This window comes from Melitaea cinxia, chromosome 20, assembly GCF_905220565.1.
Source record: "Melitaea cinxia chromosome 20, ilMelCinx1.1, whole genome shotgun sequence".
NCBI classification, from domain to species: Eukaryota; Metazoa; Arthropoda; class Insecta; order Lepidoptera; family Nymphalidae; genus Melitaea; species Melitaea cinxia.
This window is the reverse complement of record NC_059413.1, coordinates 4,105,295-4,132,968: the sequence shown is the minus strand read 5'-3', so window position 1 is coordinate 4,132,968 and position 27,674 is coordinate 4,105,295. Positions and strand designations below refer to the sequence as shown.

The 27,674-nt window shown below is 37.9% G+C and overlaps 1 protein-coding gene across 1 annotated transcript; it reads left to right on the top strand.

The window, feature by feature from the left end:
• The first annotated feature begins 353 nt into the window (after positions 1 to 353).
• On the top strand, positions 354 to 27,674 carry LOC123663202 (nardilysin-like). Its single transcript, XM_045597898.1, has 25 exons — positions 354 to 593; positions 1,127 to 1,337; positions 5,488 to 5,592; positions 7,844 to 7,984; positions 8,159 to 8,327; positions 8,623 to 8,822; positions 10,260 to 10,430; positions 10,991 to 11,112; positions 11,541 to 11,661; positions 12,297 to 12,374; positions 12,659 to 12,799; positions 13,171 to 13,300; positions 13,795 to 14,053; positions 14,537 to 14,671; positions 15,607 to 15,655; positions 16,854 to 16,955; positions 18,883 to 19,016; positions 21,181 to 21,310; positions 21,397 to 21,501; positions 22,023 to 22,166; positions 22,682 to 22,818; positions 25,505 to 25,649; positions 26,025 to 26,087; positions 26,162 to 26,263; positions 26,959 to 27,674. Exons 1-25 carry the CDS (start codon positions 355 to 357, stop codon positions 27,163 to 27,165), a joined length of 3,540 nt encoding a protein of 1,179 aa, XP_045453854.1. The 5' UTR covers position 354; the 3' UTR covers positions 27,166 to 27,674.

The following is a 27,674-nucleotide window of genomic DNA, read 5'->3' as shown; positions in this document are numbered from 1 at the left end:
CATATTGTATGTTTAACGATGAATTGTAAAAATCCACACAGAATTAAATTCAAAGCATTCATGATTACGTTTAGCTTGGGTTTAGCAGTGTAAAACACGGAAACACCATCAAAGTGTCAAAGTGACAAATGTTTGTCAATTGAACCAAAAAATGCAAATTTCAGACTTGGTTTCGGCCTTACTCTACCAGTCATCGAATCAGAAGAACAATAAAGTTACTTCAGACTTGGCTCCGGCCTTTTGATATATCAGAACGAAACTTACAAATTCAGACTAGGCTGTATGGATTATAGTCCTTTGCCTTTCCCTATTGGGGATAAATTTTAAAACAACAACAACCAAAAAATGCTATAAATGTCAAAATTTTTGTTCACATTCATTCAATTTCAAATAACATCTGGCTCCTTGCGGACAAAAAATATTACAGCTAAAATGTCTAAAAGAAGTGGTTTTCATAGAGCTCCAAAATTTAAACCTGAAGTAAAAGCTTCAAAGAATCGCCCCCATAACTCTGTTACCATGACTAGTAGGAAAGAGAAAGTTGAGGTTCTTCCTGAACCTATCAAGTCTCCTTCTGATAAGAAACTTTACAAGTAAGCTTTTATTTATTTATTTTCTATTAAAATAGGAGAATACATGACCCTGCCGCAGTGATACCACTGTATATCCTTTCTAAGACCAGCTAAAACAAAAACAGCGGAGCATTGTCTAAAATTAAACTTCAACGCCTTTGTTGACCAGCGATGGAGATTTAAAAGTTATTAACAGTATAGTACTAAAAAAAAATCAAGCTAGGTCATAATATGTAGGTGGTGGTATATATGGGTTGTCTGGAAGAAATGGCTAACTAGCCATAAGTCCGCCCATTGTACTTCACAGTCTGTAAATGTTTTTAAATGTGTTTATTGTTTAAAATGTAGTTGTGGTGTACAATGAAGTATAAATAAATAAATAAATATGTTGTGTTATATAAAAATAAAATAATGTATATCATTCAAAATTTAAATAGTTCTGAAGAAGTATCGTAATAATATTATATTGTGATAATTTAGAATAAGTAGATACAAATAGTTTAATTAATATAATTTTTTGTTTTATTTATTTATAAATTATTAAATTACTTTAGGACTATAAGGTTAGAGAACGGTCTAACAGCGCTGCTCATATCAGATCCCAGTCGGCAGTTTGTTAGTGACGAGAACATGTCAAGTGAAGACGACACAAGTGGCTCTGAAGTGAGTTCCGGGTCTGAGAGTGATGGCAGTAAGTCAGTCCAGTCTGCAGCCAGTGACCAGCATGGTGCCAAAAGACGCTCAGAATTAGATGAGGAAAAACTAGTTAGTATATTTCATTAATTAGTTTTTTGTATATTTTGTTAAAAAAAACTTAATTGCTTATGAAATTCTAATTGCAATTAACATATATTAATACATTTTAATTTTTATAATATATAATAATAATTGTGTTAAGTAACTAAGGATATATATTATGATAAAAGATAAAAACTATATTATCAAAATAAAAATGTAAAGCAATTAACTCTTGGTCAAAAATATATATCATATATCACATATATATTTTTATTTAACGTAAATGAGTTTAAATTATTTGCCACTAAAATAATTTGTGTTGCAATGATGACCATGAAATAAAAATACAATAACAACCGTCACAGTGCCCATGGTCAGAGTTATTGTTGTTGCAGGTCTAACGTTACCGATTTCTATTTAACATTATTTAATAGTGTTTTGATTGATTGATTTTTCACGGGCTATTCTCCGCAACTCGACGTCTCAGTGCGCCTATTTTGCGTGGGAAATTACTTACTAAAAAAATTTAATAGTGTTACACAATGACATATATTTTTTAAAATTCAGATTAAAATTGTAAAGCACCAGTCTTATATGGAACAAATTTTTTTATACTTATCTACACTATTCATATTTTCATACTGAAGTATAAATTTGAGGCCTCAGCAGGACTTATAGGCTATATTAAATTGTGGAATGTGTTGTATGATTGGGATATACAAGAAATCGATCATATCAGACTTCAAATACTTAAAGCATTAATCATGTAATGTTTTCAATAACTTTTTAACCCCCTACCCCTCCGTGATATCTGGTGAGGTTTTAGAATAACCCCCCATAACAAAAAATCAAGTACATTTTATTTTGTGCAAATATATTGAAAATTTTAAAGTATGATTTCAAATACATGTATAATCTTGTTAAATTTTGGAAAGTTAAGTATTGTGATACTTTCCATTTATTCATTACAAAATTCAGGTTGTAGCCTGTTTGTTGGTTGTTTTTTAGATTTAGAAATTGCACGTTAGACAAAAAATAAATACACGTAATATGTAAAAAAAAAAAAAAAATAGTGGATCTCTATAGAAATTTTTACCGTTTTTTGTTTTGTTTTCTCAGTCTTGGGGGTTTTACTTTAAGTTAGACTGATTTAATTTTGAAATAGTCTAATAGTGGAGATATTAATCTATAAACAATTGACGTGATATTGTAAGTAGTTCGAGGGATTTGGAGATTTTAAAATTAAAAGTAATTAGTAGTAGACTTAAAGTAGTTTTTCAGCCGAAATGTCTTTAAAAGTAGTACATACTTGTATAAAATTAATCCCAATTTTCGTTGGTCAAACCATAACTTGAGAACGATTTACCTCTTTCATACATCAATTTTTTTTTTGAATTTTCTTATAATTGTATTGTAGAAGATTCTTACGCAATAATAAGGGAAGAAAACTTAGCAGAAAGGCTATTTTTCATGTATTGTGGACAGTTCGCAAAACAAGGCAACGTCTGCCGAATAAGCTAATATTCTTCTAGCTATATCTATATCTATCTTATTTTTATGTAATTTCTATATGAATAAAAATAAAAACTTCGGACTTTTGGACTTACATCAAATTTAAAAAAAAAATCGTTATTTTCAAGACAAGGTTGGTATTAAAAAGAAAAATACTTAAAAAAAATAATGTGTTTGAAAAAAAAGTCGATACGAATTTCGTCAGTTTAACTTTTAACTAAATTAAATGTTTTAACAAGTTAACAAGAAGAATTGGACAGAAATTTCGTCAAATCACGTAAAATTACACACTTTGATTTTTTTAGTTACTTCGTTGTAATTATTTGTTATTGAGTGTATTGTGTTCTATCAGTTAACCGGCACTGTTATTTACTTTGTTACCTAAAAGTTAAACAGATCGAGACAGTATGTACGAATGTTTGCGTTTTTCATTCACTTGTTAATAAAACTTGTGTTATTATATAAACGTTATAATATTTAGGTCAGCAAGAAATTGAATATTATTATTTTTATTGACAACTCTTTTAATGTAACAGTCTAGTAGGTGGTGGTTGTTGGTATTTATGGATATAAATATTTTTTTCTTGTTCTTGGTCAAGGGCGTACCCACAGTGGGGCAAGGTGAGGCATTTCCCTCTCTGACTCAAGACTAATAAATATTTTAGATTTTAATAGGGTAATTTGAGATATAGGTAGATAATAAAAGATTTTTTTAATTTCTACGATTTATTGAGTTTCCAAACCTCACAAAATTCTGGTTACGCCCATGTTGTTGGTGTATATCCTTGAAAGTATTCCCACCACCTTGTCTCGGATTGCACGTCAAGTCGTCGGGCTCGGTTGTTATCATAAGCATTTGATAGTAATTTATGGTTGGAAAGCTATCCGCCAATTCGCAGTAGTGTTGCGTTGAGGTACTTGTTATGGAGTGAATACACATATAATACTTGTATTTGATTAACATTCAATCCCTCCAATATGAAGAAGAGACCTTTGCCCAGCTGTGGGATGTTTCTAAGTCTATTCTTTCTTATTTAATGCTGTATTTTTTTTAATGGAAATGCCCCACGGGAAGCCCATAATAGGCTTGATTTTGATATAAAGAAAAAATAAGAGATAAATAAGGGTAAAATTTGCTATATACAAGTAATGATATTTACATTAAATAATTACATATAAATTAGAATACAACTTAACGGAAATAAACGATATTGTTTTAATCGATGTCCAGACCAAAGGAAGGCCATACGATTTGAGCAATCGAAAGAGTAAAATAGGCTTTCTAATGAAAACAACGATTTGTAATAATCGGAATATGCTGTTAATATATGGAACACTAGCTGTGCTCGCGAATTCGTTCGCGTGGAATTTAACAAAAAAGTTATTGTTCAGTTCGCAGAGTTATAAAATAAATAAATTTATAAAATAAAAGTTGCCTAAGTTACTCCTTACTACATCAACTATCTGCTAGTGGAAGTCCCGTCAAAATCAGTCCAGCCCTTTCAGAGATAGCCAGAACAAACAAACAAACAGACAGACAAAACTGTAAAAAATGTTATTTTAGTATATGTATCGTATATACATTCATATGCACTTAGTAAAAAGCGGTTAATTTTATATAACAAACAGACACTCCAAATTTATTTATTATTTATTTATTTGTATAGATTTAAAATCGTACTACTTTATTTCTAAATGTAATTGAAGTCAGGCTATTTATCATAAAATATGTGCAGTAATTCACGTTTTTATGAAGTTTTTTGCCTCGATTTTGTGGGAATGTGTTTTAATACTACATCCATACACAACAGAACTAGAAAAAATAATAATGTATATTATGTAGACTAGTGCTAGTAGGTACATATGTATGTGAAATAGCAGTAGTATTATTATTTACACGGTTAGTTAACCTCGATAGTTTTTTTATACAGTTTTTAATATTTTCATATTTACTGTTTATTTAAATGAATGAAACCAAACCAAATAACCAAAATATTTAAATTTCTAGTTGGCATCAATTTAAAGTTTGTAGTTAGGCAACTTTCTCTTTATTGTAATATAATTAATTATGTTAATTAAGCTATCGGATTCAAGTCTTGTTGTGAATGACGCAAAAATAAACGGAAAATTTTGTTGACCCTCCGAACTATTTCGCTTCAGCCTATAATACCCCACTGCAGGGCATAGGCCTCTTTTCCCATGTAGGAAAAAGATCAGAGATTAATCCACCACGCTGCTCCAATGTGGGTTGGCGGATATATAGGGAATATACTAACTATGAGTAACGATCGCGATTAGGTGTACATGATAACAACCGGGACCGACGGCTTAACGTGCTCTCCGAGGCACGGTGGGGAGACCCACAAAGAGTACAGTCCTTGTGGGTCTCCCTACCGTGCCTCGGAGAAACACTCAAACCACAGCAAACATCTGTATAACCAATATAAATGTTTGTCATATGCGGGGATCGAAACCGTAACCGCCAGCGCAACACCCACAAACCAGTGCTGTGATCGTTGCGTCAGCGCGTCGTCCTATTTACATTTACATCTTTTGTAGGCGCCCTTTCCTCACTGTTCTAGAGTTGCACCTCCAATATCCGTCCCTGTTTGTACCTAGTAGTTTTTTTTTTTTGTATCGTGCTAACACTTCATACCTTTAACAGGGCTGTCGACAAAGACGCAATATGTTTAGATTCATGAAGAGTACGTTTGATCTAGTCACTAGGAAACGATGCAAGATATTACTAACCCAACTTTCACTTGACACGGTATGAGGTGTTAACACCGACATGTCCACTTTTACTATCATAGCGTACCATACATACGTACATATTACGATTTATAGCGATAAGGTCGCCTTATGTAGTTATTTTTTTTTCTGTTATCGTTGTTTTAATATTTTAGTTCTAGACTAAGTAATGTATATAGAAAAAGTAAACAATAAAAGTTGATATTGTGTTTAGAAGAGCTTATGTTAATTAGATCGTTTTTATACTAGTCGGCCTCGTTAAGACTATTTTACTATATAGCATTGTATTTCTAAGAAGCGATTTATTGTAGTCTGTTAAGGTATTTCGTTTTGTACCAGATCTGGACGTAAATATAAGATTTAAAGACACCCATTCCTATTGATAGGAATGAATTTAATAGAATTTAGGGACTTTCAGAATTATTTAATACTAGTGGTCGCCCAGTGATCGAAATTCGACCATAATTAATTTAAATTACAAGTTTCAAAATTAGTAAGGTTCTGTTGTCAAAGACTATGTGGTCCGGGAGCCAATGACAGATTTTCATGACCAATTTCCTCCCAATCGAAACTTCGTAAAATGCATTAGGGATTTATATTATTTTTTATACATAATTAAAAAAAATATCCTTTCTGTCCTCAATATGAATAAGTGTATGAAATTTCATACTCCTCCGTCCTCACAATTATCGTAAAAAGGGATACAAAGTTTTTGCTTCACGTATTAATATATAGATTATACTGTTGAATTCTAATAAAATAATATATATTTTTTGAATAGACTAACTAACTACTTCTAATTTGTTTGTTTTATTTTAATTAGGATTTCGTTCGATAACAAATAATAGTGTTTGCTTGAGAGCAAAAAAAAAATCGATTTCAAATCCACCGACAAGTAATACGACGCAGGTAGTCGACAAAACAGTTAATTAGATACGCATTATTTGGCATAACGCAAAAAGTATTTAGTAGATTTTGAAAAAAGAAACCAATCAAATTGAGAACCTCTTTTTTAAGAGGAGATAAGAACGAGTTTCATAGACCGACTTCTTTATTAACAAAACATAAACTCGATACTCGATATTTCTAATTAATATGCATGTCTTTTTTATTTCATATACATAGGTAATATAATCTATAATATAAAAATGAATCGCAAAATGTGTTAGTAAGCGCATAACTCAACAAGGCCTGGACCAATTTTAACAATTCTTTTTTTAAATGTTCGTTGAAGTCTAAAGATGGTTTTTACGGCGAGAAAATTGCGAATAATTTTCGGGAAAACCCTAAAAACAGCCCTTTTCTTTTTTCCATACAAACGTTTTCTAACTAAAATGTAGAGTCAATTTGAACTTTATTGTTATTCAATAAAGTTCATATTAAATTACAAGCACTCACTGTTGTCTAAGCAATGTAGGTGTGTTCCTAACGTCAAAGAGTCAATTTGCACTTTATTATCGCTGCACAAAGTACAAATTCAATCATATCTATCAAAACAGTGTGCGTGTTCGCGTTGGACGATCTAATGTTGCGTTCTGAAACTCAACAAAAGTGATAATATCGCGAACCCCACCAAATTGAATAGTCAAAAACTGTAAGAGCTATAGATTATTAGTACTGATTTTTATTTTGGTTGGCTTCGCGATATTATTTCTTTTGTTTTATTTTCGGCACGCGACATAAAATGCATTAGTTTTCAAGTCATTACACCCGTCAAACAAATCACGTTAAAAAGGGGTTTTATTATCTTTAATTATTAATTTAATATCACGTCACGATCGGAGCAAATCGGCGCGATCGGGCACGACGCGTCACGCGTTATGTGACGTAGACTTGCGCCACTTTTAAATACAATCACGTCGGTTAATAAATAACAAGTCTATCTCTATGTTATGTCATTGAGGCACACGATTTTTAAATATTTGTCACCTTTAGGTTCCCACTGTCCCTTTAGATTATTTTCCAATTAGGTTTGAACCCTAAGTTCGCCTCTTAGTTTGAAGCTCTCTAGCAGACATCGGAGTCGGGGTTTTTAAGTCGGTCATAGAAGGGTGGCCAAATTACGTGGAAGCGAAGATACTTTGGTCACCCGAGCTGAACCTCACACACCACCCTATCATCAGGGTGACGGTTCTGGTCAGGAGAATTTTTTGCACCGACTATAAAATAGGTAGGAACAAAAAACTGCCACATTCCAAATCTTTTTGACAGAACGAAGTCCGTCGGGTCCGCTAGTACATATTATAAACCAGTATTAATATTGTTAACAGGCAGCATGCGCGCTTTCAGTCGGAGTGGGCAGCTACAGCGACCCTCCGGACATACAGGGCTTGGCGCATTTCGTCGAACACATGGTCTTTATGGGCAGCGAGAAGTATCCCAAGGAGAATGAGTTTGACTCATTTATTAAGGTAATTACAAAAACACCTATATAGAATTAATAAAGTGGTCAAATATTTTTCCGATTTAATATTCTGAGAAATCCTTTACTTGTCTTTAATATAAGGGAAGGTCTTATTCCTTTTAAGATAATTTTAATGTACTGCAAGACATAGGAATATTTTTTTAAAATATATTTTTTATAGAAAAAAGGGGGTTCCGACAACGCGTCTACGGACTGCGAGTTAACAACATTCTACTTCGAGATTCAAGAGAAGCATCTGCCCCACGCGATGGACATATTCAGTCAGTTCTTCGTTAGTCCGCTCATGAAGAAAGAGGCCATGCAGAGGGAAAAAGAGGCGATACAGTCAGGTATACACAAATAAAAGTGTTTAATTAATAATACGATCTTGCAAATATAAATTTTAAAAGAGAATTAAATTTTAAAGACAAAAAAAATACTACTGAATACTAGATATAACCATATGTAATGATTAAAAATATACTCGCGACATTATTGTATTAAAAATATTAGTCAAAATCCACGTCATAAAATATAGAATGGTTAAAATCATCTGCGTAGTTTTTCATATTTTACTTAAAGTCTGAATATGCCACATGTAATTTCATTACAACATAAATTAAGCGATAGTGTAACATGTGGCAGAGTTCTCGATCGCGTCGCCGTCGGACTCAAACCGCAAGGAGCAGCTGCTGGCGAGCCTGTTCCCCGCGGGGCACCCGGCGCGCACCTTCACGTGGGGCGACGAGCGCAGCCTGCGCGCCGAGCCCGCCGCGCTGCACGCCGCCGCGCACGCCTTCCGCCGCCGCCACTACAGCGCGCACCGCATGACCGTCGCCGTGCAGGTTCCACCCGTTCCACACGTTCCGACCGTTCCATAAGTTCCAACACGTGGGGCGACGAGCGCAGCCTGCGCGCCGAGCCCGCCGCGCTGCACGCCGCCGCGCACGCCTTCCGCCGCCGCCACTACAGCGCGCACCGCATGACCGTCGCCGTGCAGGTTCCACCCGTTCCACACGTTCCGACCGTTCCATAAGTTCCAACACGTGGGGCGACGAGCGCAGCCTGCGCGCCGAGCCCGCCGCGCTGCACGCCGCCGCGCACGCCTTCCGCCGCCGCCACTACAGCGCGCACCGCATGACCGTCGCCGTGCAGGTTCCACCCGTTCCACACGTTCCGACCGTTCCATAAGTTCCAACACGTGGGGCGACGAGCGCAGCCTGCGCGCCGAGCCCGCCGCGCTGCACGCCGCCGCGCACGCCTTCCGCCGCCGCCACTACAGCGCGCACCGCATGACCGTCGCCGTGCAGGTTCCACCCGTTCCACACGTTCCGACCGTTCCATAAGTTCCAACACGTGGGGCGACGAGCGCAGCCTGCGCGCCGAGCCCGCCGCGCTGCACGCCGCCGCGCACGCCTTCCGCCGCCGCCACTACAGCGCGCACCGCATGACCGTCGCCGTGCAGGTTCCACCCGTTCCACACGTTCCGACCGTTCCATAAGTTCCAACACGTGGGGCGACGAGCGCAGCCTGCGCGCCGAGCCCGCCGCGCTGCACGCCGCCGCGCACGCCTTCCGCCGCCGCCACTACAGCGCGCACCGCATGACCGTCGCCGTGCAGGTTCCACCCGTTCCACACGTTCCGACCGTTCCATAAGTTCCAACACGTGGGGCGACGAGCGCAGCCTGCGCGCCGAGCCCGCCGCGCTGCACGCCGCCGCGCACGCCTTCCGCCGCCGCCACTACAGCGCGCACCGCATGACCGTCGCCGTGCAGGTTCCACCCGTTCCACACGTTCCGACCGTTCCATAAGTTCCAACACGTGGGGCGACGAGCGCAGCCTGCGCGCCGAGCCCGCCGCGCTGCACGCCGCCGCGCACGCCTTCCGCCGCCGCCACTACAGCGCGCACCGCATGACCGTCGCCGTGCAGGTTCCACCCGTTCCGCACGTTCCGACCGTTCCATAAGTTCCAACTGTTCCAATGGTTCCATAAGTTCCAACCTGGAACCTTTCTATCTGTTGCATCTATTTTAAATTAATAATAGCAGTTGTTAAAAATTTATTTTGTCGAAATCTTGATATGAACAATCCTTTATGTTTAAATATAATATATGGTAACTAAAACTAGATATATGTATGTAATATAAAATAAAATTAATTTTCAAATTAAATCGTGTAATTAAACCATTATTATCTTTATTGCTAAACTTTTGATAATCATGATAAACCTTTAGTAATAAAATAAGATTTTTAATGTTTACATTTATTGTAAAATCTTCCAGGCTCGAATGGACCTTGCGGCACTAGAACAATACGTTATAAATACGTTTGGACAAATACCTACTAACAAACTGCCGGCCGACGATTTTACAGAGTATGCCTTCAAACCCGAGATGGTTTTACCGGAGTTCAAGAGTATTTTCTACGTGAAACCAGTCAGTGATACTACTGAAGTAAGTTTACTTATTCTATAAATGCAAAAAGTTGTATTGGATTTTTTGTTGTTTAGTTTCTCCAGAACACTTGAACGGATCTGGAATAAATTTAGTACGCTAAAATTAATCCAGATCCATTATAGAACTATTTTTATTTAGCAAGCGTATATGTGTTTGATTGTTTCTAAGATAGGTAACTAAATGACTATTACGCCCAGACTCGTAGTAGGAATCTCGTAGGAGGATTTTATAAATCTTGAGTAAAAGCTGCGTGTTTGCCACTGCCAATAATGCCGGGTATTGATGCTTGGTGTAAAGTGCTAGAAGTCAGTTTGAAATAGCACAATGCTATACTTTTTACACCTAAAAAGTGTACAGTCTCCGTAGATTAGATTCAAATGCGTATGCAATTGTGAGCCACTGCTAGTAAAACCCGAAAATGTATATAACTTTAAATAATAAACAACAGAAATAATTTTATCAGAACATTTCACCATATGTCAAAATTACGATAAAAAATCAAAACTAAACCGATATGAGCGTTGTAAATGTAAAATAAAATTCATTTATTACTTCAGGTGCATTTAACATGGTGCATGAGATCGTTGCTGTCGGAATACGAGTCAAAACCCCATCAGTATATAGCCTACCTACTGGGCCACGAAGGCAAAGGTAGCTTACTCTCGTATTTGCGGAATAAGTAAGTGAATTTTGCGTATTATATTGTCATATATTGAATATCACACCATTCATACAAATTTTAACCGACCTCAAAAAAAGGAGGAGGCTGTCAATTCGACTGTATTTTTTTAATGTAGTTGTGTAGAGGAAAATTTTAAAACAAAAAGGAAGTTTACGTATTTATGAATGAAATAAAATCCCTTAATGAATTTACGAATGAACTAAAATCTCTCTGGTCTATGTATAGGTGAGTTATCATTGAATATTTCCTTTTAAATTATTAGAAGAAAAAATTTTAGATAGTCATATTTTGGGTTTGTAGATAAACGTGTGGCACAGCGCCCTCTATGTTTCCTTTATGCCTCTCGGCTACGTCTCTGTTAACGCACCGATTGTATCACAATAAAAATATGCTCTACGTAATTTATATTTTGTTTAAATTTCCAGAGTATGGGCGCTTGGCATCTACACGGGAAACACTGAAAGCGGTATTGATTATACCTCCATGTATAGTTTGTTCTCCGTACACGTTGTACTCACTAAAGACGGACTGGATCACGTTGACGAGGTAACATACACATTTTTTTTTAAGGATGGCACAAAAATAATAGAAAATAAAGTATAAATAATGTTAAAAAATACAGTGGATTCAAGCCAGAGGCGTTAATTAAAAACATATACAATACATACCATTTCTAAGTATTATATTAATGCTTAGACATGTGGTTTTGATTGAGTTATATTTCCAGTTATATTTCATGCAAGACATGACTAAATTTTAAATGATTGACAGTTCTTTAAATGACTAACTGTTGACCTAGCTTAGCGGATCTACATTCAGATATTGAGCGCTGACCTTCACTTAACTATTTAATGACTATTAACAATTTAATGAGCACCAAATATTTTAAATTATTATTTATTTACGGAAAAAATCTATTTTCTGCTTGAGACTCATCCACTCTATTATCGGTAATAATTATCACTGTCCTTGCCGATACCTACAGCTTTTCATTAACTATAAATAATTTTATTATTATTACAGCCTATACAGTCCACTGCACATAGGCCATAGGCCTCCATAAATAATTTATTAAAGACTTACTTAATAAGAATACTCTGCTAATCCTAGCGCATCTGTCCTAGGCTACTACTGTACACACAACGCATCGTCAATAAAACTAATATCAAAAATGATTACAGGTTCTTGAAGCGATATTTTCTTACATCCACATGCTAAAGAAAATTGGGCCCTCAGAAAGAATATACAAAGAATTAAAGGTAAGTAATAAAACAAAAGATATATTATACCTATATATAATTGACACTTGCGATGATCGAACCGGCGATGTATTTAGAAGTCTAAGAGTCATCATCATCATTACAGCCTATACAGTCCACTGCTGGACATAGGCCTCCACAAGTTGACGCCAAAAATAACGTGAACTCATGTGTTTTGCCCATAGTCACCACGCTGGGCAGGCGGGTTGGTGACCGCAGTACTGGCTTTGTCTTGAAGTCTAAGAGTATTAATTCGTATGTAACTAATTCAATGTTAATTACAGACGATAGAAGAGACAAGTTTCCGTTTCGAGACGGAGTCCCAGCCTTCAGATTATGTAGAAACCCTGTCTGAAAATATGCACTTTTTCCCGCCGGAGCACTACATTACTGGCGACAAGCTTTACTACAAGTTTGATCCTAAGGTAAACTATTTTTATTGATTCAGATGGTTTTAGAGTTTGTAATATAGGGAGCTGAGTAAGTGTAGTTGAGCCGAGGTAGATTATGTGTCTGTATATGTGAATGTTACTGTTTTATTTAACACAGATACAAAAAAAATCAGAATGTCTATTTATAGTAGATAACTATGGTCTTAAAATTTAATATAACATCATAAAAGAAAATTCCTAGATATTTTATATACCACACTGCCACAGAAAAACCAAATAATATGAACATTGTCAGACATTATTATAATTAAATTATGCCTATTTCACTTGTGTTTCATTGACGAACGTATGTTATTTGTAAAATACCATAAAGTTCTTAATAAATATTAATTTTACATTAACAGGGTATCACGGAACTACTGGACTGCATGACTGCTGATATGGTGAATGTCATGATACTGTCCAACAAGCACTCTGTTCCCATAAAGTATGATTCCAAGGAGGAGTGGTTTGGTACTGAATACAAAAGAATCGGTGAGGAATTATTATTTTTAAATTCAAAGGAAATAAACATCTCCTATACTGAACTGAACTGAACAAGCATGTAACAACAAGCATATATTATTATTTAATATTTTAAGTGCATCCACTTCTAGTATGCATTTTATTTATAGTCTGTGTGAGCCTTAACTTGGCCGATTGCAAATGATTCTTTTATTAATTGTCTTACACATAGTGTGGATATGGCTTATTAACTTGTTAATTTTTTAACATTATCTCATTATTTCAGTAGTGATTCAAAAAAACAATCACATATATAAACAGATTTCAAAGATCTAAAATGTAACTTTGTAACCGTTAACCCTTTATAAATAGATTATTTAAAGTGTCCAACCCAAAGTCTCAATCAGAGCAAGAATTTACCCCAAGTGATAATCCCCCAAAAATTAAATTAAAATTAAGAATAGTACACATATTATTTAAAAAAAAGCACACACCTACACTAAGTTGCATTCTTAAATTTTTAGACAAACCAGCAGCCTGGCTCGAGAAATGGTCGTCAGTGGAGCCCTTCACAGATTTCTATTTACCGGAGAAAAACATATATATTACCACAAACTTTGACTTGCTACCACCTGCACTGCCCTATGAAGAGGAGGCTGAGAGGCTTGGGATAGATCTCAAGAATAGTTCAATTAAAGACATAAATAAGAAAACACCTCCAGACGAGAAGACCACCAAAGTATTGTCTCAAGGAGAGTTGATAGCTACTGTTAATAACTTTAGGTGAGTTATTTACATTTCTATCAATATTATATACACAAATATGTGTGTGGATTGATGGATGGTCGGTTATTTTATTTTTAATGGATTACCAGTAGATGATACACAAGACATTACAAAAATAACATTAACAAAATGTTTGCTTACTGTTTTCATTAAGTTTTACCTATATATATATATATATATATATATATGGGGAGTTGTAATATATATATATATATATATATATATATATATATTACAACTCCCCACATTAATTAATTTGATAACCTGTGACCGTGGCCATGGTTGCGGTAAAGGAAGGAAAATTCGCGTAAACATTAGAAAATAACTTGATAACATTAGAAACAGATGGGCTTATATCTATCTATATCCGTGTTTCTAAATAATAATCGCGGTAAATCCCGTCGATCAGAGTGATCGTCGGTCAGAAGTGTTTATAGTGACCGAGAAAGTTTAGAAGCTTGTATATGTTTGACTCTCCAGACTGGACCAGCCCAACCTGCTCCGCAAGAGTCGCCACTACGAGCTGTGGTACAAGCCGGACTTCAAGTTCCGCCTGCCCACCGCGCTGCTCTACTTCTACTTCATCACGCCTCTCAGTCTGCGATCTCCACGCGAGTGTGTGCTTCTCTACTTGCACTCACACACACACGCACACGCACACGCACACGCACACGCACACGCACACGCACACGCACACTCACACTCACACTCACACTCAAACGCACACGCACACGCACACGCGCACGCGCATACACACACCCAATACTATCTATATGAAAGCAGTATTATTTAGCTATGATCGGCTGTAAGGCACCTAGGCAGGATATATCCTGCTGTGCCCGACTTCAAAAAATATACACGCATATATCGCACCTTCGGTGTAACAAAGTTACAATAGCTCATTTCTTATTTTTTAGGGGAAAGGACTTTTAATTTTTTTTCGCATTTATTTCCTCATTTCTGGATTACTATTTATGGTAGGTTTGAAATCTTTATAAAATTAATAGTTTATTTTCTTTGCTATAGTTTAAAAATCTTATACTGAATTATCAAAAAGTCCTAATAAAAGACATAACAAAAAAAGTGTCCTGAATTGTGACTTTGTTGCACCGAAGGTGCGATATATGTATACTAGCTATTTTGTTTCGACCCTAAAATCAAACCAAACGAAATTAGTAAGTTTCAACTAATTCTACCACATTAAATAAAAAAAATGTTATATCAGTATTGTATCCTTCTCCTACATGGGGAAAGAGGCCTATTCCCAGTAGTGGGATATTACAGGCTGTAGCGTATCAGTATTGACGAATTTTCTGCGATAAGCTGCCTCGCCGACGGTACTTTGTGTAGATATCTTGCTCGGACCCAACACATTGAGCGCTCCCGTCGCCTACGCGCACTAACACAATGAATATGTGCACGGTTAACAACAACCAAAGTCAAACCTTCATCGTGAAATAAAAAACTATACTAAATATACTGATTAAATAATATTCTAGAAAAATAAAGTACGACATAGTAAATTCATATTAATTTAACAAAATTTTCAGTGCGTGTCTGATTGACCTCTGGACTGATGTACTACAACAAGGACTAAAGGTAATTTTATTATAAAATATTTGCTAGGCAATGGCGTCAGGTTTTGCGCTTAACTTTTAACACAATAATTGTTACACTTTAATATAACCAAAACATATGTGAGCATAAAAAATGTTTTAAATCTGTTTTTGACATTTCTGCTAATGTTATAAAGAGAAAAGACCTGTCAATTAATATTTATATTTAATCAATAACTTGGACTAATGAATTAATTTAAAAAGTTCTATCAATATGATAACCTTATGTGTGTAGACACATCACACAGGATATAAATATTACAGAAAGGATCAGGGTAGGAGAACAATTGACATAATTTCAAACGTGAGTAAAATCGTGTGTATAGTTCGCGTCATGTAAAAAGAACGCTGAAAGAAACTGGAGGGGGTGCGTTTGCGCATGGATATACTCGCGCACAAAAGTACTACTGTTTTATTTTTTAATCAGGCTTTCACTCGCAGCTTCGTATAATGGTTATTGGTAGGTACATTAAAAAATACTATAAATACCAGTGCGTATAATTTAGACTAAATAAGTATAATAATTATCACTTTACAAAATTACAATTTTTTTTTTCAAACAAAAGCAATAACAAATTTTTAGTTATTGAAATGTCGTATTCAAAGATATTAATTATCTGTACTTTCGATATTCGTATCTTGATAGTTTTTATGTGTTTAAAATGATAAATTGATATTTGTTTTTTAGTGAAATAAATAGTAAATGGAGTTTTACAAATGTCCGTATGCTAATGTGTTGTGAAAGTGAGTGATAAATGCGAAAAAAACATGAATTACGATTGACAGTGGTTTGTTTACCAAATAAGACTGTTCCAAAAAATGGACAGTACGAAAAAGTTTTTTCAAGATTTGGCAACACTGTAAATCGCCTGTGCGCATTTTGACAGCCAGCGTTCTTTTTACATGACGCGAATTATATATTATAAATAATATTTCTCACTTCTCTATGTAAAACTATTTCGTAATTTAAAACTTTTGTGCGCGATAGTATTTTGAGTCGACGTTAAACTGTCCAACCAATAGCACACCGGCAAGCATGCAACACGTGATAAACACTCCCGTCCCCTACCCCTTACCACCAAATAGACCGATAAATCGCTTCTGTGCAGCTTCAAGGCCAGCGTTCTTTTTACATGACGCGAACTATATTAGTGTAATTAATAAGTGATCATTTTTCACAGGAAGATGTATATCCGGCAAACATGGCTGACCTCAATCATTACCTATACGTTTCTGACAAAGGGCTGACATTAAAAGTTACCGGCTACAATCAAAATTTACACGTAAGTACTCCATCTTATGAATTTATTATTTTGCTGGTAAGTTGGCATGAAATTCATACAGTACATAGGAGTAGAAATAGAAGTAGTAATATAACTAGCCTTTCATGCGGTGCTAGGTGGTATAACTGCGCCCTTGGAAAACGTTTATTATATTCTATATATCCTAAATTCATTGTTTGTAAGCAATGGAAAAAAAACCGACTAATTAATTACATCGATAAGGAATACAACGTAAGTTAATGAAAAAACAATTTATAATATAAGTAATAATATAAATAAGTTTACAGTTTGCTAAAAGTTTGTGAAGTCAAGGAATGTTCCTTGCACTATGCATTGTTTTTTTTTAATATAAAAAAAAATCTATACAAATTTGAAAAACATTTTCTTTGGTTATATTATGGAAGTAAGGTGAACCATCTCTGTGTTTGAAAAAGTATCCGTAAAAAGGCGTCCAATAAGGGTGGCGCTATGGTATCACAAACAAGTGTACAGTTCACCTTATGGTAAGTAATTACCGTAGCTTATAGACGTCTGTCACCAGAAGCATCGCAAGCGCGCTGCCGACTCTATCCCCAAATCTCCCCAGGAGCTCTGGTCAATTTATTCACCAAAAGGAACTCAACACTGCTTGAAAACAGTATTATTTAGCTGTGATAGATATTCTGTAAGATCGAAGACCCCGAAGACTTATCACCCCAGTCGGGTTGTTCCATATTTTGAGCAGGAAATTTCCTGATGTGCCCTACCTCAGTTTCTCACAGAAATATTTTATTTTGTTGAGGTTTTGCACATTGGCATTTCACTAACTACTCTAGTCTTAATTTTTTCTAAATATTTGAATGTGACAACCTTCACTCCGTCTACAACAGCTATGTGCATATAAGTTTTTCAGACTCCAGTACTATTCTGGTAGGTACTCCAACCTTTATTCCATAGAGCAACACGGAGGCGAGTAGCCATACACAGGCGTTTCCCTATGTCGAAGTATAAGTCCAAGTGGTCCTACGCGTACAATAAAACTAGTTGCAGCCGTACTTTTTCAACTTTCTCCCATATGAGACGGTTCTCCTTACCTCTAACCTTCTGTACTGATCGCGTTTTATATAAAATATATGTATTTTTATATATTCTTTATTGCACTTTAAAAAAAATCATAATTACAAGTCATTTTTTACAAAAAAATGTTGGCAAGGGCGAACTTATCTCTGTAAGAGATCTCTACCAGTCTACCCATGGTGGTGAGAGAAGATGTTATCGCGGGATTCATAAGCGCATTTGTGATAAAGTGAAAAGAAAAACTGAACAAAAAGTTAAAAATAAAAAAAAAGTAAAAACACACCTTACCTCGATAGAGTCTCACAAACATAAAGAGCGCTGTCTGTCAGACGTTTGTTCACTGATTTATTTTTGTGTTACCCACACATTAGGAAATTCTAAACAATTTTTTAATATCATATCAAAAATCGTCCGTTCCAGCGGGGATCGAACCTGCATCTCCGACTTACCGTGTCGGTGCTATAGCCAACTAAGCCATGGAACGATGTACCCGCCAGATCGAAACCTTCGATATGATGATTCTATACCCGGTCTAAGCGACCGTGGCGCCGTCTATAGTGAGTCCTTTACAGCACTCGTAACTATTCAAAGTTTCACATTACAATGAATTCTTTGACAGGAGACGACACCATGCTATTTTTAATTCTTACGATTTATTTTTGTGTTACCCACACATTAGGAAATTCTAAACAATTTTTTAATATCATATCAAGTACCGACACGGATTTTAATTTATTTAGCAAACCTCAAGGTAGCAAAAATAAATTGAACCCCAAGAAGCCGAAATATTTAAACATTTAAAGTAAAATCGGTGGTGACGAGTAGGCGGCCTCTCCCTGTGAGTGGAAGTAGTAATGAGTATGATTGGTAGCTGCTGGTGGCGCTAGTGAGCCGCTCGCTGCGGGAGGGCACCGGCGCGCTGTCTCCCGCCATGTTCCTGGCCGTGCGGGACGTGCGCGCGCGCCTCTACCACAACGTGCTCATCAAGCCCGTCAAGTTGGCCAAGTACGTCCCCCACCTCTATGTTTACGCCCTCAGTATATTGCCCGCGCTGTTCCTGGCCGTGCGGGACGTGCGCGCGCGCCTCTACCACAACGTGCTCATCAAGCCCGTCAAGTTGGCCAAGTACGTCCCCCACCTCTATGTTTACGCCCTCAGTATATTGCCCGCGCTGTTCCTGGCCGTGCGGGACGTGCGCGCGCGCCTCTACCACAACGTGCTCATCAAGCCCGTCAAGTTGGCCAAGTACGTCCCCCACCTCTATGTTTACGCCCTCAGTATATTGCCCGCGCTGTTCCTGGCCGTGCGGGACGTGTGCGCGCGCCTCTACCACAACGTGCTCATCAAGCCCGTCAAGTTGGCCAAGTACGTCCCCCACCTCTATGTTTACGCCCTCAGTATATTGCCCGCGCTGTTCCTGGCCGTGCGGGACGTGCGCGCGCGCCTCTACCACAACGTGCTCATCAAGCCCGTCAAGTTGGCCAAGTACGTCCCCCACCTCTATGTTTACGCCCTCAGTATATTGCCCGCGCTGTTCCTGGCCGTGCGGGACGTGCGCGCGCGCCTCTACCACAACGTGCTCATCAAGCCCGTCAAGTTGGCCAAGTACGTCCCCCACCTCTATGTTTACGCCCTCAGTATATTGCCCGCGCTGTTCCTGGCCGTGCGGGACGTGCGCGCGCGCCTCTACCACAACGTGCTCATCAAGCCCGTCAAGTTGGCCAAGTACGTCCCCCACCTCTATGTTTACGTCTCAGTATATTGCCCGCGCTGTTCCTGGCCGTGCGAGACGTGCGCGCGCGCCTCTACCACAACGTGCTCATCAAGCCCGTCAAGTTGGCCAAGTACGTCCCCCACCTCTATGTTTACGCCCTCAGTATATTGCCCGCGCTGTTCCTGGCCGTGCGGGACGTGCGCGCGCGCCTCTACCACAACGTGCTCATCAAGCCCGTCAAGTTGGCCAAGTACGTCCCCCACCTCTATGTTTACGCCCTCAGTATATTGCCCGCGCTGCTCCTGGCCGTGCGAGACGTGCGCGCGCGCCTCTACCACAACGTGCTCATCAAGCCCGTCAAGTTGGCCAAGTACGTCCCCCACCTCTATGTTTACGCCCTCAGTATATTGCCCGCGCTGTTCCTGGCCGTGCGGGACGTGCGCGCGCGCCTCTACCACAACGTGCTCATCAAGCCCGTCAAGTTGGCCAAGTACGTCCCCCACCTCTATGTTTACGTCTCAGTATATTGCCCGCGCTGTTCCTGGCCGTGCGAGACGTGCGCGCGCGCCTCTACCACAACGTGCTCATCAAGCCCGTCAAGTTGGCCAAGTACGTCCCCCACCTCTATGTTTACGCCCTCAGTATATTGCCCGCGCTGTTCCTGGCCGTGCGGGACGTGCGCGCGCGCCTCTACCACAACGTGCTCATCAAGCCCGTCAAGTTGGCCAAGTACGTCCCCCGCCTCTATGTTTACGCCCTCAGTATATTGCCCGCGCTGTTCCTGGCCGTGCGGGACGTGCGCGCGCGCCTCTACCACAACGTGCTCATCAAGCCCGTCAAGTTGGCCAAGTACGTCCCCCGCCTCTATGTTTACGCCCTCAGTATATTGCCCGCGCTGTTCCTGGCCGTGCGGGACGTGCGCGCGCGCCTAAATCACGTGTTCTGTGTGAGTTTACATCTTCTGCGTATATAGTACAACAGAGATTACCAAATTGTTTTGGGCAAGAAACCCTTTTGTGAACTTGATTTTGTTCCTCTGGACACCTCAAAGATAAATAGCTTTGAAATTCTGTCTCTAGTTGGTTTTTCCTATTGATAAAAAATACACAGATTTGGATCATAAGGGATCAAAGTCGACCATTTTGGAAATTTCTGTTTGTAGTTCCTTTTTGTAGAGGATTCGAAAACTTGTGACCGGTGGCTGGTTGTGGTATATAAAGAGTGTTAAGATTGCAGGTACTCCCTTAGGGACTAAATATAAAACTATTATAAAAAATTTGCAAATTTCGTCAGTGATCAAAGGTAACACAAATATTTCTCAAAGATATTATAAAATATTTCTTAAAGTTAAGTTGTTCAATGAAAATCCGAATATAGTCGCTTAAAAAAAAACTTAGCAATTTATCAATTCAAGTAGTTTTGAAAGTTTAAAATGTATACAACTTAATATTTTAGGGATGTCCGGATGGATATTCTATTAGAGCCGTATATATCGCCGCGTGACAAAGCAGCTGTAATACATGACATAACTTTGTCAGAGCTTCAAGAATTTACGGAAAAACTACTGGACAAATTATATGTACAGGTAAAATAATTTGTTATATACTTAACCGCAAAATATAATTTGCTTAAAATTCAAATAAAAGAAATATTTTTAACGTTTTCCTATAGGTGCTGATACAAGGAAATATGCCTTGGTACGAAGCCATCCAAATATCCGAAAACGTACTGGAAACCATCAAATGGCAACCGCTGGCGGAGAACGAATTCCCTGAAGTAAGAAGATAATATTAAGTTATTACTAATATGCACTAATATTACCTTGATATATTAATTTTCAAGTATGATTAAAAGAGTTTTTTCTGCATTATCTATTCCATTGAGGTAAGTTTCTAAACACCAGTTCAACACATGTTCACAACTATGTCACAGTCTCGAGCTATGTCCTTCATTGACTAGGTTTATTTTCGCTTGACCCATGTGGTCTAGTGACTGTTCATTTTCACTCGAGCCACATGATCCAATAACTCAGTTTATCAAATCAGTCGTCCAAAAATATGTAACAGAGCATACGATAAAAATTGTCCAATAATATGCGTACATTTGTTTCATGAGTAATCATCAAGCTGTTATAATTATAAGCAACAACACATTCTATTCTATTTTATCTATACAACGACTAATAAAAACCATCCAAAACTATGTATTTCAATGACAAAATTTTCATTCGAGCCATATATTCCAATGTGAAAACTCGGCTCTACATAAGAAAGATTAAGCCGGTGTCTCGTTTGTAGATCGCAGTGCACCAGTTGCCGCTGGGCGAGCGCAAGGCCCGCGTGGCAAGCTTCAACCGCGCGTCCACTAATAGCATCATTACCAATTACTACCAAGGTAGCGTTGCCACGCCCGCAGATACCGCCACACTCGAGGTCGTCATGGTGAGTCATTTAAGACCTGTTCCTATATTCGAAAAACGTTTCATTTTGCTCATGAACAATCGAAAATAGGTCGTTTTCTTATAGGAATCTGGTATCAATAAGTCAGCCGTCTTTATAAATAATAATAATAAATAAATTTCTTATAACATACACACACGGTCGTCTGTTCCTATGGTAAGCAACTTGAATGCTTGTGTTACAGGTCGGGTGCCGGCTGTTATAACTTTTTTTTTTTATAAATATACATAGAAATAATACATATTATATAAATATAAATATCATATATCTTTGTCAAGTTCTTGACTTCTCTGGCTGATTCTGCTATTATATTCACCTTCTTTCTTTCTTCGCAAACAACCTGACGTTGTTTCCTTGGATGACAATCTTGGAATATGTTAGTTCTGTTTTGAAAATTTACAATTTTCATAGAGCTCTAGACTTAATAATAGCGAAAAAATTGCCATAAATATCGAAGGGAATAAGACGTCTAGCTGATAAAGACTTTCCTTTTGTAGACGATGATGGAGGAGCCTGTGTTTGACGTGTTACGCACCAAGGAGCAACTCGGATACAGCGTCTTCAGCATGATGAGGTACACCTTTGGTGTGCTCGGCTTCTCTGTGACAGTGAATACGCAAGTCGACAAATTCAGGTGAGATTCATTGAAATTAAAATTCTGTATCACTGATGGTAATACTATAAAATAATAATGGTGCTGTGTGATTCTCAAGAGAATAGAATAGGACCCATGTACCTAAAAGTGCCAAGTGTATCTGAAAGGCGACTCAGGTAAAGCAAAACCGTGCAATAACGGCGCTGCTCGAAAAATATGAGCCATCAACGAGCGTCTATTCATTCAAAATACTTGATACAAGACACAGAAAATGTGTAACACTACTGGGGCGTTGTTAAGGTATATCTGGATCTGGCACTGGATGAGGAAGCATGCGGGCTGTCAGCAAGCTCTGTAGACCGGTATCGTAACCAAGCCGATCACTGTATCCACTATCTCCAGTATTTTTCGTTGAAATGTAGGCTCACAGTAAGTAGTAAGAGCATAAGAAGTGATGTTGGATTGTATTGAGTAAACAAGCATGTACTAATAACCGACTATCCCGATCGCCAACTCCTTCGAAAACATAGTTGTTGCAGACTAGCGTGGTACAAACTTTGAAAGTATACTGGCCCCTAGCCTGCATTACTACTGGCTGAAAGGATTCTTTTTTTGGTATGCAGCTTTGGTTTGACATTATCAAGAAACAATAGAGTCAAGGATGATTCCAAACTTACTGGGAACATTCGTTGAATTCTTAAATCAACTTACACATCTGATACCACTTATTACCGCCCTATGAATTTCTCACTGACTCTACGCTTCAGTCTGTAATATCCCACTACTGGGCATAGGCCTCTTTTCCCATGTAGGAGAAGGATCAGAGCTTAATCCACCACGCTGCTCCAATGCGGGTTGGCGGATATATCTCCTACTATGAGTAACGATCGCTATCAGGTGTACATGATAACAACCGGACCCACGGCTTAACGTGCTCTCCGAGGCACGGTGGGAACCCACAATGACTGCACAAACACCCAGACCACGGCAAACACCTGTATGGCCAATACAAATGTTTGTCATGTGCGGGGATCGAACCCGCAACTGCCAGCGCAACAGATACAATCCATGGCTGTGACCGTTGTGCCAACGCGGCGTTTACTGACACTGACTCTAACGCCCTTCTATCACCGCGTCTTTCAACTGGAAGAAGCTGACATTAGTTTTGATTAAAAAAAAATATTAAATTAATAAATTAAACATTTTGTCTGCAACTCGGAATTTTTTGGACAATCTTGTCAAATGCAATTGTTGGGTATTTTCCGCTGCCCGTATTGACTATAAGAAAATGCGCGACTTTGTACCACATTTGTCTTTCCTGTAGGTCCTCCATGTGTACTGTAAATCGATAGTACACTTCGAGACGTGCTAATAGTAAGAAACGTGGATTGCTTCATGCTTATAAGAGTACTTTATTTTATCTGAGGGCAAGTGATGCAGATTGCCAAATAATCAATCAAAATAAGCACATGAAGAAGTATTTTTCAGGATAATTGTCTGACTTCGCTTAGATTTGTTTTTAAAATGCTAAGAGCATTCTGTAAGAGCGTTCGATAGCAAGATATTGGCTTTAAAACGATGTACAAAATTCTCTATTTTACTTTAATGACTTCAGCTGTTAGACTGCTGTTACGCCTTAGGGAATTACTGAAAATCATTCTTAAGTTCAACGATTCCATTCGTCTATGAGCGTGTACACTTGTACAGTCTTGTATGTAAACGGGTTACATAATGCATCAGGCGCAACTTATCTCGACTACTATTTCTAAGACTGAACTATTTTGAAGCGTACAAGAGTTCATGGGAACTATTTCTTAGGATATAACAGCTGGGTGGCATTTTCTTGTACGCCTGTGGCGTGCTTAAAATTCTTTCGACCGGACTCAATCAAAGAGTCCGCATGATTGGACTCACTATCGCGTTTCGCAGTCGTGACCTATTTAGCACCAAAACTCTGCAACTTCGGAAGCTTTTCAGCCTCAGGATTTATTTTGAGATGTTAAGTTAATGATAAGGGTCATCCGCTTGAGCCTAACGCTCTGCGACGAACACGTAAGCGTATGGTAGAAACGGGACGATGGCACTATATCGAACCCCAGCTCTATTCAGAGACCTGAGCTTTTTTGTAGCCAGTTATATCTATCTACCCGAAGGATCCTAATACTTCTATTAATATTTAGGTTATCGTTCTGAAAAGTCGGTGCGACAATGAAGTGGGGTCTTCTTAGCGATAAATGCGCAAACTTCATTCATCAATCGTGAGAAGTCGCTCTCGATATCTGTACAATTTGTTGCCATCGGACAAAAATAAAACAACAATAGATCACAAAAAAATTTGAAACCTGTTACGAAACGCTCTACGCCGGGATTTGCTGACCGGAGTTTGCTTCGAAACATTCACACGTCTCGCCTCGGTAGCCGGAGGTTGTTACGAAACTTTCCCACCATGGCATCGCACCTGAGCATCGCACCTGGGCACCGTGTGAAACGACCCAACACGAAGAACCCAAAACAACCCGATGCTCCGACTGAGCGATCTTTAATTTTAAGTCACTCTTGTTTCTCACATCGAACAATTGTCACGTGTAAATAATTAATTATAATTTAGTAGTAATAAATTTAATTTTAAGTAAAACTTTGCTTTTTTTTTGCAACCTTCGGCTGTCGCTTTTATAATTAACCTATAAATAAATGAATAAACAACACAAGTGTGTTTGGTCGGCAGCGTGGCGCACGTGGACAAGCGTATCGAGGCGTTCCTGAAGAAGTTCGCGCGCGACACGCGGCGCGGCGGGGAGCGCGCGGTGGCGACGGCGCGGCAGGCGCTCTCGCAGCTCAAGCACACCACCGACTACGAGCTCAAGGAGGAGGTACCGACTGAGTCGTGGCGTGGTACTGTGGCACTGTAGTACTGTAGTACTGTGGTACTGTGGTACTGTGGTACTGTAGTACTGTGGTACTGTAGTACTGTGGTACTGTAGTACTGTGGTACTGTAGTACTGTGGTACTGTAGTACTGTGGTACTGTAGTACTGTGGTACTGTGGTACTGTGGTACTGTAGTACTGTAGTACTGTGGTACTGTAGTACTATGGTACTGTAGTACTATGAGGGCCTTAATAATAACTATAATTATGTTATTATTTTTGTTTATTTCACTTATCCTCATTATTTATATCAGTATGTAAAGTATATTTATTATTTATGCATATACTTTTTGTCTTTACCTATTTTTCTATATTTACAGGTCGAGAGAAATTGGCGTGAGATAGTTAACCGAGAGTATCAATTCCAGAGGTTGTTTATAGAGGTTTGTCGTCGTTATTGATGTAATATTGCAAAATATGAAATTGGATAAAAATCTAAATTTGAAAATAATTTCAGTCAGAGGCAATCGATCGAGTCCGACTCGCAGATGTTAAGAAGTGGATCGACAATCACTTCTCCACCGGAAATCAGACTCATTTCAGGAAACTATCCGTACAGGTAAAAATATAATACTTTATTAAATATGGCAAATACTTGGATACTTTATAATTAACATGGAAACTATGCACACATAAAAAAAAATCTAGTGTGCTTTAGACCACACTGACTGAAGTAAAACTTACGAAACGTAACTCTCTCTCGCTCACTTTCTATCTTCACAAACTTATATCTTCCTCTCAACATCTGTTCGCCTCGCCTGATCACACTTTTCGTAACGCTCACGTCAGGCATTTACCAGCTTACTTCCCAAGTCAATCGTGCGAAAACAAGTTTTACTTCAAAAATGTCCAATAATCTGTTAGTGTGAATTCTACTACTACACAAATTCCTTTTTTCCTCTTAGGGAAAAGGTTAGAAGTTTAATATAACGCGTTGTTTTTTGCTCTACAGATAAGCGTACATTTATTTCTCCCTTATATTTATAAAAATATTAAAAATGTTTTCTTGTACCAAAAACAATATAACTTTGTGCACAGTAACCTAAAATCTCAACTAGACTATATCGGTTTGATCTACATGGTGTTTGCATATTTTAGCATTAAACTGTAAAACGATAGTTCTTAGTTAAATCCCGGTTACTATATTAAAAAACGTTTCGTTTTACTTACCATACCTATATTTACAATACGAATCGTTTTACAAATAAATGAACTGTGCTTTAGGAAATATTTACCATCAAATTTTTATTACAGATAGTGGGAAATAAAAAGGCGAAAGATGAAACAATAAAGGAAGAAGAGAGTCAACAGAAGAATTTGTCTCTTCAATATAGCGGTGCTAGCCAAAGTTCCATGGGCGATTCAGATGAAAACGACGCTGATTTCATCAAAGACATACAACAGTTCAAGAAAGATTTGCCCATTATACACGTGCCTAAAGTCCAATTAGCTCAATTATAAGTTTTTACAATGTTAAAATGTATGGTTATATCGACCGAATGTGACTTATGGTGTTGATACTTACATTAATTGTAATTAGTGTTAATTAAATATTCGTATTTTATCAGACAGCTTGATATTTTTTTATATATACACAATGTATTTTATGTAATATAATTTTTATTAATAGAAAATTCGGCTGACGTATTAGTAACTCTACTTATAGACTGTAAATATGGATGTGTTCAAGATAATAGGTTAATATAAAAAATTACCGTTTAGTAAAATAGCTTGTTGTACCTTTTTTTCACGATCATTAAAATAGTTTAGTTTTTGACTTTTTAAACTTTTATTTAATGGTAATGTGCAATGACGTATAATAACTTGAAATACATATAATAACAATAATTGTACTAATGTTGTAAATAAAATTGAACTTTATTTCGTGATGTTTAACTGTTAAAACTGTCACTTAAATGCAATATGACTGTATAATTTATACTTAAAAATTACAAAAAATGTTGACTCTT